General features: G+C 52.0%; 1 protein-coding gene across 1 annotated transcript; it reads left to right on the top strand.

The window, feature by feature from the left end:
- The first annotated feature begins 1953 nt into the window (after positions 1-1953).
- DLX4 (distal-less homeobox 4) lies at positions 1954-14474 on the top strand. The gene is made up of 3 exons (XM_037887100.2): positions 1954-2496; positions 8055-8248; positions 11312-14474. Exons 1-3 carry the CDS (start codon positions 2187-2189, stop codon positions 11561-11563), a joined length of 756 nt encoding a protein of 251 aa, XP_037743028.1. The 5' UTR covers positions 1954-2186; the 3' UTR covers positions 11564-14474.
- Positions 14475-15570: the final 1096 nt, after the last annotated feature.

Below are 15570 nucleotides of genomic sequence, written 5' to 3'. Positions count from 1 at the left end.
GGATGCCGACTCTCTCTGAAACTCTTGCGCGTCAAACCAGCTTCAGCAGGGCCTGGAGTCGTAAGGTGCGGGTTTACCTGGGCCATGTAACAGTGGTAGGGGTTCCCGCTGTCTGTCATACAAATCCCCCCATTAAACACCAGCTCAGGGGAGCTAGACATGTTGCGAGCGGGGAATAATGTTTGCATCGGTCCCCGTTCCTACTTGCAAGGCTGAGGATGCACCAGGAGAAAGAAAAAACGAACTCTGCACCACAACCCGAGAGGGGAGGAGGGTTAATGGAGGGGGGGGGGTGTTCTTTTGAAGGAAACTTCTTCCAGAAATAAAAGCTTGAAAGAAAAACAAAGGCTTTTGCAAGAAACAGCTTGGAAGCTCCAAGATTAACTCCCACTAATTCGCAATCCATGTTCATTTCAGCGACGGATGGGGCAGCATCGCTGCCAGTTTCGCTGGTGCTTTTTGGCTCTAAAGAGAGTGGGAACGGGTCCCACTTTGCAGAGGTCAGCAAACACCCTTTCCGCCGGCCTGAGCGCCCGCAGAGCCCGGGCCCGATCCCTCATTGCTCTGCAGCGCGCCTGGGCGGTCACACCTGCGCGCAGAGAGCGCCGAGCGCGGGGTGGTTTCCAGCCGGAGTGACGCCTGATTCTCAGAGCGGGTGTTCTCAGACGATGGCTAGCCAACAGTGTCCCCTCCTTTCCTTGTCTCCCCCCGTCAGTATTCATCTCTTGTCTTTGTACTTAGAGGGTGAGCTCTGTGAAACTGGGACTGACTTTTTGCTCTGTTTGTACAGCTCCGAGCACCATGGGTCCTGCTTCTTGATGGGGGGCTCCTCAGTGCTATAATTAAAAACAGATTTAAAATGTTTTATGAAAGCTAATGTTAAAATTATCTAATGCACAGGTTAAGGAAAGAGTGTCTATACCTCTAGGTATAAAGCTTAAATTACCCACAAGTACTAAAGTTTGGTTTAAAAGTCATAAAATACACATAGGACATAATCGGTAATATGCCAGATTTGGGTTGATAAATGTAAGAATAGAGCGTAGCTATTAGCACCCAAATATTCGGGTCCATCACTCCTAGGAGGTTAGACTCAGGGTAGCTTGTGGAAAACAAATATCGCAAGGAGTGTGGCTTGTCCCTCAGTAATGGAGAATTGAGGGTGGACTGAGTGGCCCTTTACACCTCTCTGGCTGCGTCAAAGGTCCTTAAACTGGTCAGTGGAATTCACACCCCTCCTATCAGTGGAAGACTGTGTCAGACTCCTCCAGGAAACTCCCCTTTCAAATCTCCTCTCAGCTCCGGCCGCTCTTCCTATCAGAGTTGGTTGGACAGCTCTGATGAACCGATCCACGCCAGTGCTGGTTTAAAAAGGGCCCCAGCCTCCTTCTTCTGCCTGTTTTTGGGTGGAGGCGGTGCTGGGGGGAGGGTGTCCTATTCCCCCTCCCCCTTTTGATTTGCTGTTTTGTCTTTAATTGGAGCTGGCTGACATTTTTTTCAGCTTTCAATGAAACTTGGGGTGGGGTGGGGGGTGGGAAAAGTAAAATATTTGGACTTTTTAAACCTCTTAAAAAAAAAAAACTCAGGTAAACAAATTTCTTACTCCGCCAGTGAGCTCACGGGGCTGAGTCTGCCCTCACTTGCCCCCGGAGCAAAATCCATTCAAGCCCGTGGGGGAGGGACACGGGTGGAAAGCAGCGTGAGCTCCTGTTGACAAACATTTATGCTAAACTTCCCCCCCCCCCCAATAGCCCAAACCTGTTGCTCCGGTGCCTCCCCTCCCCCCCCGTCCCACGGCCTGGCTTGCAGGAAGGCAGCTGCCATTAGCCGGCCTGCTTGTTAATTACCGTGATGAGGGGCTGCCCTCAGGGCTCCGTGACGTCACTGGCCGCCTGGGCCAATCGGGGAGGCCCGGGGCGGGGCGGGGAGGGAGCAGGGGGAACCCCCGGGGCGAGCTCTGAGCAGGAGGTTGCGCTGCGGAGCCTGGATGTAGCGGGGGGGGGGTCTGCGCGGAGAGCTCCCTGCAGCCCGGGCCGGGGCGGGAGAGGGGCGAAGCGCAGCGGGAGCAGCGGGGCTCTGCCCTGCCCCAGCCATGGCTCGCCCCAGCAGCCGCCGCCGCCGCCCGTCCGGTTGGTAGCCCCGTGCCGGTCGGGTTGCGCGCCCGGGCCTGGGCTCCGCGCTCCGTGATGACTATGAGCTCCCTGGCCGAGAGCCTGCTGGGGCCGGACCCCTCCAAATCCGCCTTCCTGGAGTTCGGGCACAGCCACCCGCCCTCGCCCCAGCCGCCGCCCTCCCCCGGCCTGACCCACGGCCACTACCCCCTCCACGGCTTGCACGAGGGGGGCCCCTTTGCACCCTACGGACGGTCCGTGGCTTACCCGTACCCCGGCTCGGCCGGCGGCACCCACCACCCGCACCATCTCCACGGCAGCCCGTACCTGTCCTACACGCAGCCGGCCAGCGCCCTGGGGCACCGGGGCAGACTAGAGGAGACAGGTAAGGGGGTGTGGGTCTGTGCCTGTGTGTTGGGCATACTCTGTTCCAGCCCAGTCCCTCTGGGGGGGTCCTGCCAGCCTCCAGCGCCGGCCCACTCGTGTAGCCCCCTCTGTGTGCCCCCTAGCCCCTTGCGAGTGCCCTTCCGCTGTCCACCCCCCAGGCCCGGGCCCCGGTTCTCTCTGGCTCCGTCTATAATCCAGCCCTTTGCAGGAAGAGTTCTTTCCCCCGCTGCTACAAACGGAAAGTATCTGGCAGTTCCTCCGGGCCAAGCATCAGACCGAGAGGCGAATCTCTGCTCAGAGTTTGGAGTTGAAAGTAGCCTTCTCCTGGCGCAGGAGACTTCTGACCCCCCCCTCTTGGCTGGTCTCAGAGCTCCTAGCTTAGCCCTCTCTTTAACTAGGGGTTTACGCCAGACCTGCTGCAGCTTCCTTTTGCGAGTTTTCTAAAGCTTCCCCCCCCCCCCGGTAAGGGAACAAAATAATAATTTTGACAAAACCGAGATGCTACCTCTCCCCCCCACAAACAAACAAAAGAATTACAGGCTCAATGGAAATCCTTTAATAGGAAACTGTCTTAAGTTCTCTCCCCGTTTATGAAAAACATTATGTTTCTGTTAACTTGGTACGCTCGCAATGCAAGCACGAATTTTTAGGACAACTGTATTTTCCCCCACTTAAAAAACGTCTTTTCTCCAGCAAAGGAGCTACGCGTTGGATTGCAGGGGCCTGGGCATCTCTCCTGAGACTCCGGGTTGACGAGGGCTGTGGGTTTTTTTGTTTTGTTTTTGTTTACTTTGGGACATTTTCTTTAAAAAATACGCACTGGCTAAAATATCCCGAAAACCTCTCTTCGCTGTTAGATTGGAAACATATGCCCCTTTACCAGAAAACGTCTCCTATTTGTTTCTGCATTTTATTCTAGATCTGCCATGGAAGCGATTTTCTGAAAAATAATATCCCTCCCTTTTAGCAAGGAAGAAAACCCGTCTCCGTTTTCCTATGCTCCAGGGGTAAAATTCTGGCCCCGTGGAAGCCAGTGGATGTCATTGAGTTTAATGGGCCTGGGATTTCCCTCCAGAACTTTGCGCACACCCAGAATGACCTGTCAGTTACCCTGGTGTATCTGTCAGATTTATCTGCAATGGCCCAGAATTGGAGGCTGACGTACAGAAGGAAGAAGAATGCAATTGTTTATTTTGTAACAATTAGACTGCATGGCACCTTGTTAATATCTTTCATCGCCTGGCTGCAGAGGCGAGGCCTGCATCCGCCATAAAATACACTTAGCAATGTTTAATTTTAATACAACACGGGCTGGATGTTTGGGAAAGGCATGCACAACCAATCCTTTCCATTTCGTGTATTTATATTATTTAATGCCAATATCCTTTAATTGGCACCTGTCAAGATTCCAGGGGCGATACAAACCGGGTTCGTGGCAGATCAGCCGCATTAGGAAACTTGCCGTAAAGAAGCTGCTTAAACAGTCCATTGTTCTTTGGGCACATCGCTTTCTAAAACGAATATGTTTACACCGCCCGTTTGGAGCTATTTCGTGCGGGCAGCGAAGTTCGTGGAACGCTCAGGGAAGTCGTTTTAAAAACGAATTACATATGTATTACGTGAGGGTAAAATGCCAAAATATTTAATCACGGGGCAATAGGCTAGGAGCAAAGGACTTCATAGAGATGCCACAGAGAGCAAAGAGCTGGCAGCGGTATAGTCCTCATTTAAAAAAGAAAAGTCCTAGTTGTAAAAATAAAACAAAAGATTTTGGAGTGACTATCGGAACGGATTCTTTGGTAACGGAAACAATGTGGGCAGTTGCCTTAGCGATTTTTCCTGGGCTTTTAAGAGCCCCTGTAACAAAAAGTTAGTCATTAAAGTGATCCAGGGGAGAACCTTCTCAAATGGAAGTGCATTTCGCTAAACCTAGGCAAGGCCCCGTCCTGCCCCTGCGTTCATCCAGGTTCAACTGCCCAACGTTCCTTCGCAGCAGGATACGGTCCTAAGTGTCTGCAGATCGAAGAGGCCAAATTCCGCTCCCCCCTTCCTGGAGTGACTCCGGATTTACACCCATTTCACTGAGAGCAGAATTTGGGCCGTCGTGTAACAGATTAACACATTCCGAACTGAGCCTGTTAGTCACTGCTGAGACCGTACCGCCAACCAGAACGGCAGAGAATCTCCCTGCGGGACAGAAACCCTTCCGGAGGGTTTTAATTATTAATTGGGTTAATTATTAATTAGTAGTAGTATTTTCCCCGGGTTGGGTTAAAATTCAAGCTCTCTTCTCCTGAAGCGTTCAAATCTAGAACTGAAGTGACTCTCTCTGACCCTTTCTACTTTCTTCGAAAGCTCCCAGGAACAAATGAAGGACTGAGGGCGGCGGACCGCGGAAGCAAATTTAGATGAATCAGTTGCCCATAAATTTCGGGGAGCCGGAGAGACGCTAACTTTGAATCACGAACACTTTTCCCGGCCGCTTTGGAACTGTGGCAGGGGGTTGGCGGCTTGTGTACCCCTGGCTAATGAGAGAGGTCCTTATTTATTTCAGCATTCCCTTTGCAAAGAAGAGAACCCGCATTTATTTGCCAGTGTTATACCAAGTCTCAGGGGGTAGCCGTGTTTGTCTGTAGCCACAAAAACAAGGAGGAGTCTGGGGGCCCCTTAAAGACTAACCGATTTATTTGGGCATATGCTTCGGTGGGTAAAAACCCCCACTTCTTCAGATGCATGCTATTTCTGATTGCACCTAACAAGGGAAATCCCAGGCTCCACGCTATTCAAATTCTGCCTCTGCTTGGACTCAAATTTCCTCCGCAGCTCATGGGTTTCCATTTGAGTTCCTTTTAAATGTTCTGCTCGCTTCCCAGAATACTAATTCGATACGCAGAACAAGTCACGGGTCGTTAATATATTAGGAACGTGTGTGTATCTATACACCCGCCCAGTTAATTTATTGCCGTCCAGATTTAAGGAGGAATTATGAAACTGACACCTATTAAAAATTATTGAATCTTTTCACAGGTTAGGCTTCATCTCGTGGGGAAACAAGAATCTTTCATTTTAAATTCAGATCCATTGGTCCAAAGAGAGACAGAACACAAATCGATTGGCGAAACATTTTCTGATGCTAAATTATTCTAGTGCAAATCCGGATTCACTCCACTGCCGCCTGGGTGAATCCACCTGAATTACTCCGGGTTTAGATCAATGTCATTTAGACCAGCATCTGGCCCTTTCACAATAGCACGATTTTCAAGCTTTTGATTTCTACCCTGCAAGCGAGTTATTCACTGAAAGAAAGAAACAAACTAGTAAACGAAATATCCATGCAACTCATTGGCAAATCGGCTTTAAAATGAATTCGACAGGACGTTAACAAAACCACCGGAGAAAGGGAAAATGGGCTAACAGGAATTGTGCAATGGGCTAACAGGAATTTGCTAATTAGCGTTGAGATTTTATATAGGAGATTTTACGGCAAGTTCTTTTGTTTTGAAATTAAATGATTCCTTGAGGGTTTTTTTTTTTTTTAAAATTATACTTTACTCTTCTGTTGACTCAATGCGCCCTCACGCTTTCCATTTGCACGTACAGATCTCATAACGATCTTGTCGATTGAAAAAGAAAATTGCCATCAAAATTAATTACAGCGTGGAGCAGCGTTTCGAAGCTGGCTGGAGAATGAGAAGTGAATAAGTAGCTCATTATTTTATAACAAATTTATACCCTGCTTTGATGTTACCCACATAAATTTAACAGAGCAAAGTGCCCTGCCCTGAATTCTTTCTATTCAAACTTCCCAGTGGCTTGAATTTTGCGTGTATAAAGACCGTCTCTACAGTTTGCAAGTTATATAATCTAACATAAACTAATCTAAGTTATATAATCTAACAATGCAGCGCTGTTAAAAGACCGAAGTGACGTTGGCAGGGGTGTCTCCAGAACTTGATTATAAAGTATAAACGGCCCGGCCTGAGAGATGAAGCCGAATTAACAAAAGGAAGCAACAAATACATAGACCGAGATCCATGGGGACCAGTCCTGGGACAGATCTTTAGCTGATGGGAGCTGTCAGACCTCATTAGGGAGTGATTACAATGCAGGGTAGCTGCCTTAATAAAGTTAAGCAGGGGCTTAAAGCTTTGCAGGAGAGGGGCTTCACTTTCGAAGAGTCTAAACCGGAAAGGAACCCCAGACGACGCGCGATATGGCTTTGGGATATTCTCCGCCACCTGCTCAAGGGGGAATGGGCGGGGGGGGGGGGGGCTACAGACACCTGAAAATGAAAAGCACAGAGCGGCCTATGCAGAGCCGGGTACGTGCGACACCAGCAGAATTCATAATCAGCAAACCCGGATAGGGAGACGCCACTACTTTGTGCAGAACTAATAAATGCCTCCTCATTACTGCTAATTAAGGGACCGTCACGTGGCGGAGGGTCTGCTCCGTTGCAGGGAAGAAAGAGGTTTCTGAATAGGATATATGGCTAAATAGCTTAGATTTACCCTATAATACTTGATATAATATGCCACTTATTTAAAGGATCTATTTTATAGCTGTTGGGGGCGGGGGGGTGTGCGGAGAGGGGGGAGGTCACGGTCCTATCCGTTTTTCCCCCCTGTTTCCCTGCCCTGTCCGATCGATTGGGATTTTTAAAATACAAATTGTTGGGAGAATTTAAGCAGTATTTTACACACACAACCCCCCGAGACAAGCCTTTGATTGAAGGATCTTCCTGTAGAATTGGGGGCAGCCTGCGGACGGGCTGTACCACGCCCCAGCCAGCCCACCACCTTCTCCGGGGGAAGGGTCGGCTGTGGGACCGTTCAGGAAAAATATTTGGGCCTGATGCAATGAGGCTGACACCTCGATGCGCCCCCAAGTTTAAACTTCCAGGAGCTGTAAATCGATAAAGACCAACAAGAAGACACCCCGCTTCCTTTGCTCCCCTTAGGCCCGATTCAGCTGTCAATCCGGAATAAGGGGCGATTCTGAGCGGTGTAACGGATTTGGCCTTGTTCTCCGATGGATGACCAATAGATTATGGGGCTCCGAGGGCTTTCCCCGGGCCAGATCATGCTGTTAATTACTCCCCTCCAACTGCAGATTTGATACAAATTTTTGCCCCCCTCCCGCCCCCTTCTTCCCAGGGCTAGGAAAAATCACACACACACACACAGAAAGAGACGAAACCTCTTTTCATTGTTTTAAGGTCATTTTGCAGCGTTTATAAGGGTGATTCGGGGACCCGATCCTGGGCCAAGAGCGTCTTTTGGCGTGGACGAAGTGTGTGGGAACCAACCTCTGGCATTTAAACAGCGTCCCACGCCATATGGGGGTGGCTCAGCCCCGGGATGCTTCCCTCCCTTTGTTCTTCCCTGTGGATTCGGGGCGGGGGGGGGGGGTTGGATCTCCGGGATCCGCTTATCACCCCTTTCTGGCCTCTCTGCGCCAGGCTCCCCTCCCCCCATCCCGGAGGCTGCCAGTCGCTCTCGCTTTATCGAGGCTTTTCATCCACCCCTGATTTATTTTTTTTATTTTTTTTCCCAGAGCACGAGAAAACCACCGTGATCGAGAACGGCGAGATCCGCATCAACGGCAAAGGGAAGAAAATCCGCAAGCCCCGCACCATCTACTCCAGCCTGCAGCTCCAGGCTCTCAACCAGCGCTTCCAGCAGACCCAGTATCTGGCCCTCCCTGAAAGAGCGGAACTGGCGGCGCAGCTGGGACTGACCCAGACGCAGGTACCGGCTGGGGAGAGCCAGAGGGAATGGGCTGAGATCCAATCCAACCCCTACTGAGCCCTTGGCAACAGCTGGACTTTAGCCACGGGGCCAGATTCTGCTCTACACTGGAGCGAATCCGGATTGACTCTGAATTTGCGGGGGTGTGACTGGAAGCAGGGTCTGGTCCTGTCTCTCTAACGTACAACAAAATAGTAGGCAGAGTTGCGATTGGTTTCATTAAGTCACATCTTGCTCTCAGTTACAGCCATGAAAGTTCAGAGCTAATTCGGATTTAACCCTGTGTAGAGCAGAATCTGGCTCCATCTCTCTAGTGTATAAGAAATAACAATACATGCAGTTCCTTCCGTTTGCTTTCATTGGGCCACTTCCAGCCTCTGTTCCATCCCTGTACATCAACAGTTAATTCGGATTCATACTTGCTTAGACCAGAATCCGGCCCTGCCTTCTCTCACACATCTCCACATCTTTGTAAAATAGATCATTCCAAATTCTGCTGAGAAGTAAATCTGTATTGATTCTGCAGTTGTAGGGGTGTAACTGAGAGAAGGATCTGGCTCGAGGAAAACCCTAGGAGCCCCGCGATTCAGAGAACAAGGCCAAATCACCGGATCGATGGAGCTCGGTTCTGTCCCGCTCTCCCTCTGGCTTCCCTGGGGTAACTCTGGGCTGGATTTGGTTCTGCACCGTCTCTCTCTCTCTCTCTCTCTCTGTGAGATGATTTGTCCTTAATTCCGGCGCCTTCGCCTCGGCCCCCTTCTGTCGCATGTGGTTCCCATTCGCCCTCTTTCTCTGTCTTCAAAGCCCTGTGGAATTGCTCCCGAGCTGAGAGGCATTTCCTTTAATTGTTCTGTTATTTCTCAGCGAGGATGGGGGTGTTTGTCTATCTGAGGTTGACAAACTCTTCTGCAGGGTGGGCGGGGGGATACTGCCTGCCAGGGAAAAACAGCTCCCCTTTGAGCGGCTGCTCAGCTCTGTCCCCAAGGAAACCCGGAGCCCGGCTGGTTTCGTTTCCATTTCATTTACGTGCAGAAGAAACAAATCAGACAACCGTGAAGCCTCGCTCGGGAAGCCCCGTGGTCCCCCGCACAAGTAAACAAAAACAAAGACCAGAAACTAGCCCCAACAACGAGATTGGACCGAATGCTGGCTCTCAGCGGTGTGAATTCGGACTCGCTCCTTTGCAGCGGAGTGACTCCGGATTTACAGGGATGGAATTTGAGAGCAAAATCTTGGCCGCCTGGCTTAAAAATAGTGTAGAGGAAACCCCGGAGAAATGAGCAAGCAGGGGCTTGGGGGAGGCAATCGGCTGATTGAGTAAATCCTGTCCCCATCCCGGGGCCCGAGCCTCAGCTGGGCCGTGGCTCCGCACAGCTGGATGGGAACTTGGGGCAGGAGCAAAGAGAGACGGGTGAACGGCTTTGAAGAGAGAGATGCAGACAGGCAGGCGCGAGGGATCAGTCCACAGCCACGGGCAACGAGATTTAATAATCATCATCATCATAAAAAAACAAAGGAGGCAAGTGAGGACCTGCAAAGCAGCGCCCTGTCAAAAGAGCCAGTCAGCTGCGCGCTGCGCGGCGTTACGAAATGGGGCTGCCCCCCCCCCCCCCCGCCCCCAGAACCGCAGCGCGGTTCCCCCCAGCCCAGCCTCCTTTATGCTCCTTCTCTCCTCTGCCATCCACCCCGGTGACTGCCCTAGGCGCAGTCCTCTCACAGTCAAAGCAGAAGCCCCCCCCCCCACACACACACAGGGGGGATCCTGTCGTCGCCCCCCCCCCCGGGAGTTTTGCCATTGTCTTCAGTGGCGCCCGGATATTTTAAGGCACTTTCCCAAGCATCGCCCAGGACACAGGCTCGGGCTCCAGGAGCAGACCAGCCCGAGGCGCTGCGCAGGGACGCCGCCTAGGATGCGCCTCTCGCGTAGTCACCTGTTCCTGAGGATGGGCCCGATCCGGCTCCTATTTCACTCGGAAGCCAGCACTCCCCCCCCCCCCCCGTGGGCTTCCACGCCAGCTGGAGCAGAGCCAGGGTGCGTTAGTTTCCCCCACGTCGGGCGGGCCTTATGGCTGGCGGACCGCCCGGGGGCACCCCGAGGGAGGCCGGTCGGTAGCCGGGGTAGTCGGCACCGATTCGCGGAGAAAGGACCCGAGCTCGGGAAGCCCCGTCCGCGGCAGGCTCCACGCCCAGCTGCTGCTTTGTACGCCAGAAATCTCACAACCGGGGCGCTCCACGGGGCCCCCGCCCTACCCTTCGCAATTAGCCCCCCCCCCGGTACTGCAATCAGCTATTACAGCCCCCCGCCTCCCGCACCCCGTCATTTCTCTCTAGCTCCTGGGAATCTGCGCTTTACAATAAACCAGCAAACTCCCTGGTGCGCGCTGGCCCCCTCCGTTTGGAAGCAGAAATCAATTAAAAATCTTTCCTCTCCAGACCAGAGTCTGCTCCCCGGCCCCCCTGCAGTGGCCCCCGCGGGGCCCAGCTGAGGAGCGGACGCTTGAGACTTTGGGGCGCGCGTCCACCTGAACACAACGGTGCCGGGGCGTTGGCGGGAGGTGGAAGGGGCTGGGGGGGCTGGGGGGGGGTCAGACAGCACAGTGCATTCAGCGGCAGGCCTGCGAGCGGAGGCCGGTCGGGAAACCGGCTGCCAACGCATCTCCCCACCCGCCACTCGGCCCCAGCTCAGGCGATTCAGGGCTTTGGGGCTCGTTTGTAAGACCAGACCGGGAAAGAGCGGCGCGGGGGGGGGGGGGTTATTTTGCCTTGCAACGTATGTATATTCTCTCTCCTATTTGGGGGGTGGGGAGTGACAAGCCGGAGAGATATTGGCAGGGAATCCACACGCACTCCAGACCCCCACCCCCCATTCTAGCTGCTAATTGAGTATACAGCACCCTCCCACCCCCCCCACACACACACCTTTGTAGTTCGCAAAAAGAAAAGGAGGACTTGTGGCACCTTAGAGACTAACCAATTTAGTTGAGCATGAGCTTTCCTGAGCTACAGCCCACTTCATCGGATGCATCTTTGTAGTTAGGTGACTCTTTCCTCTCCTTGCCCTAGGTCAAGATCTGGTTTCAGAACAAACGCTCCAAGTACAAGAAGATCATGAAGCAGGGCTCCAGCGTTCAGGAAGGGGAGCACCTCCACACCTCTGCATCCTTGTCCCCCTGCTCACCCAACATACCCCCTCTCTGGGACGTTTCCATGGCTGGCAAAGGAGCCCCGATCCCGCCTAGCAGCTACATCAACAGCTTTGGACCTTGGTATCAGCCACACCAGCAAGACGCCATGCCAAGACCACATATGATGTGACACTGGGCTCTGCCTTGATCCCTCCTCCCCACCCACCCCCAGAAAAAGAAACACAAGCCCTCAGCTCTTTGAGGAACTGATGAAACCATCAAGTCTCCGGGAGTTCCGCCGGCCACATGGGAAAATTCTCCAGGCCTTCTGCTGAGAACGTGGAACCTCTGTGAGGAGTTGATGCTGACATTTGCATAGAGCAGAGGAGAGCAAAGGCAATGATGTTATCCCTGCCAGGAATAAAGAAAACCTACAAAGAAATTGTTCACCAGTCTGGGGACGTGTTCAGAGACTGGCTTTTTTTCTCCTCTGCTCCTCAGGAATGTAAAGAGGGAGGAGATGATCCTCAATGGGCGTTAACTGGTGCCAAGTCAATGGAACTCGGGCAATTTACATCATCTGACAATCTACACCCCCCCCCCCCAAATCCCTCCCTCTCTTGGATAAAGACTTTATCGACTATCCAATATTACCCTCCTCCCTTTTTGTGCTGTAGGTAGCCCATTCTATACACATCGACAGATTTCTACTTGGAAAATATATATGTGTATATAAATCTCTCTATAAACTCTTCCATACTGCAAAGCAAATGCTCACTCCACATTTGAGTGTCCTGCTGTTAATATTTTTAAAGTGCTTTAATACCAGGATTGTGTTTACAGACAGTGACTCAGAAGAGTTTGAGGAATGTAATTTCCCTCCAGGCCTTTTATAAAGCGCACCCCCACCCCCACCCCGAAAGGCAGAGAGAGAACTTGTTCGCGTTCAGTTTTAGCCACCAAACAGTGGGGATTTCTTTCTGGAAGAATTTGTGATTCGATTTAACACACATTCTCCACATTCATTCGATCTCTAATCCCCTCCTGTACCCGCCCACCTGAAGCCATGGTTTCTCCCCTCCTGGCTGGCAAAGATTTATTTATAAATAACATTTTGTTATGATGTTGTTTCTCTTTATAAATAGGGTGTAAAGCTGTATAGTAAATGTCTTTCCTCCGATCGGTTTTTGCCCCCCCCCCATTTTATAATACCATTTCTAATGTAATTTTTCAACTCTGGTCTAAGGAGGGGGAATAGGTTTTCCCCTGGTCACTACAGGAAAACGTTGAGGAGAAATGTTTTCTTTAACAAGAATTGTTTCCATGTTTTCCCAGTAAAAAGAATCCAGTGGGGGGTGGGATAGCCCAATGGTTTGAGCACTGGCCTGCTAAACCCAGGGTTGTGAGTTCAATCATCAAGGGGGCCATTTGGGGCAAAAATTGGGGCTTGGTCCTGCTTTGAGCAGGGGGTTGGACTAGATGACCTCCTGAGGTCCCTTCCAACCCTGATATTCTATGAATACTTGCTTGGATTTTTGTTCTGATTGCTTGGGACAAGGGCCTGCTGGCTGAGGACGTTTGCGCGGGCGCTTGACTTTACTACCGGTAGTAAAATGTAGGCAGCAAGGGACCGAGGTCTGCAAAGCAGAATCAGGGAGCATTGAGCTCCAGGCTGAACAAGCTCGAGGCGAGGGGGGGCGCAGAATGAGCGTTTTATTTCCCTAGGGGCCCGATCCAAAGCTCCTGGGAAGCTTTTTGAGGGACCTAGGGCAGGGGTCGAATTTCCCATGCGGACAACGCAAGAGAAGCGCATTTGCGTTTTATGCTATGAGAAAATTCCGGTTGGGGGGTTATTACCGGTTTATTATTTAGCTCTCCAGCTGTGCCGAGGAGTACAGGGCAAAGGGAGCCTTTCTCCCAGGAGAAAAGGAAGACTTGGGGCACCTTAGAGACTAACGCATTGATTTGAGCATAAGCTTTGGCGAGCTACAGCTCACTTCATCGGATGCGAGGGCAGCTTTCTCCCATGAAAGGAGTGACTCCCTCTCCCAGGCAAAGAGGCAACCTGAATTCTAGGCCCTGATCTTGCTTCCAGGTTAGTTAATGGCCAAAAGTCCCTTTGGTTTCCAGGTTACAGGAGCGGGGCTTACTTTTTTAAAGTTAATCTCCTGTGAAGACAAATGGATCCCTCCTTTCAAATATAATTGTTTAAAAAGCAACCCCCCCCCCCCCCGCCGCCCATCGTCTCTTGCTGGCTTTCCAATACCCACCAAATGTCCGGGTTGCCAACATCACAAAAGAGCCCTGGCGCAGGCAGGACCAGCCTTGCACCTTGGAGGTGAAATGCTACCAGATCCCAAGTACTTTGGGCGGCTGGGGATGAGGGGAGGGTGCTGGAGACTCGGGCTTCAGGGTCCAACATCTGTAAGGCCCCATTTTCAGAGAGGCTCGTAGGCCGCCGCTGGGCACCCGCAAAAATTAGCTCAATCGTCAGGCTGGTGCGGAGGAGGAAATATCGGGGCATTATTTCCGAGGGAGGAAAATAATCATCACACTTATTAATAACACTAATCATACCTACCTCTAGCGGCTTTTAAGAACTCCAGGAGCAGGATCCCGCCGCATTGTTAGGCGGGACCAGATTTTGCTCTGAGGTGTAAATCCGGAGTAACCCCCCCCCCCCTCCAGTGGCTCCGGATTGACCGCGGCGGCACTCGGAGCAGCTGCGGGTCCTGGGCGCCCCTTCAAGGCGCAGGATCGAACCTTCCGCTGGGGCGGGGGGGTGTCTCCGCTCCGAGGGTCCTGCTGTGGAAAGGGGAGTGGCGGCGGCTGAAGCTGTGGGTGCGACCCCGCATCCAGTTGGAGGGAATCTCCCAGCAGGATAAGTGGGGGGAGGGGCGCGATTTTGCCAGCTGTCCTTTAAGGGGGAGGCTGACCTAGGGCTCTGCTCCCTTCACCATTCAAGGGTCGGTGTAAACACCTCCAAATTATCGCTGGGGTGTAATTAGCGCCCATTAAATCTCGCCCAGGTCATTAGATTCCCCCCCCCCCCCCCCCGCTTTGTTATAGTCTCTGGGAATAAAAAGAACCTTTATCCCCCCGGCTCGGTTTCGATTTCTCTTTCATTCCTCTTGGCCTCCGCAATTTCCGAGCGAGGCCACATTAACAAGGGCTCCAAGTATTTCTATGAAAGAAGGAGAATCTTTGACTGGAGCAGCTCAGACACACACAAAGACACTATCGATTTCATATGTATCTTGAAGGCATGATCTGCACGAGATAGACGGATAGATGGGGTGTATGGACGAATAGATGGGATGTGTGGAGACAGACGGATAGATGGGGTGTGTGGACGGATAGATGGGGTGTATGGAGACGGACGGATAAATGGGGTGTATGGAGATGGACGGATAGATGGGGTGTATAGACGGATAGATGGGGTGTATGGACGGATAGATGGGGTGTGTGGAGACAGACGGATAGATGGGGTGTGTGGACGGATAGATGGGGTGTATGGAGACGGACGGATAGATGGGGTGTATGGAGACAGGTAGATGTAAAAATCCTGCTTTTACGACGCAGATCGATCCCCGGGGAGGCTGAGCTTTGGGTCCCCCTCTTTTTAGCGTCACACGCTCATGCAGCCCTTCCTTGTTTTAAACTAACCCGGATCACCCAAGTGGTGTCAGCCCCGGCACTGCACAGCAGTGGGAGACAAGCCGAGAAACAAAGCCGCAGGTTACAAATGCGGATTTCTTTACCTGTGTGGCTGAGAACTTCCGAGGTAAAAGGAGAAGCCGGTAAAAGGCCGGGGCCCCGATTCGCATTGGTTCTGCACCGTGCGGGGTCGTGTGCACAGGTTAAGGCCAGAGGAGATCGTTTAATCCGGCCTCCTGTACGTGTGCACCAGCTCAAAACGGATGTCAAATGCGACCCACACCCATGTGGTAGCTTTTAAATCACGCTGCAGGGATGTGCATAAATGCACAAGGTAATGGCCCCTGTATAACCGTTCACCATTACGGATTATTATTACCATCGCGACTAGAGCCCGGGTGGTGGACCAGGGCCCCATGGTGCTCGGTGCTGTATCAACCAACTCAGCTTTTCATTCCTCACAGCGCGAACAGACGGGTCTCGAGGGTCCCTTTCTGGTCAGTTTCACACTGTCGTTCCCAGGCCAGCGTTCGGGCTGCA

Source organism: Chelonia mydas, chromosome 27 (assembly GCF_015237465.2).
Source record: "Chelonia mydas isolate rCheMyd1 chromosome 27, rCheMyd1.pri.v2, whole genome shotgun sequence".
Taxonomy (NCBI): domain Eukaryota; kingdom Metazoa; phylum Chordata; order Testudines; family Cheloniidae; genus Chelonia; species Chelonia mydas.
This window is presented reverse-complemented; position numbering and strand designations above follow the sequence as displayed.

Coding starts and splice junctions, on each gene's coding strand:
- DLX4 (XM_037887100.2), top strand. CDS start 2,187: ATGACTATGAGCTCCCTGGCCGAGAGCCTGCTGGGGCCGGACCCCTCC. Junction 2,497..8,054: donor GGGCAGACTAGAGGAGACAG/GTAAGGGGGTGT, acceptor TTTTTTTCCCAG/AGCACGAGAAAACCACCGTG. Junction 8,249..11,311: donor TGGGACTGACCCAGACGCAG/GTACCGGCTGGG, acceptor TCCTTGCCCTAG/GTCAAGATCTGGTTTCAGAA.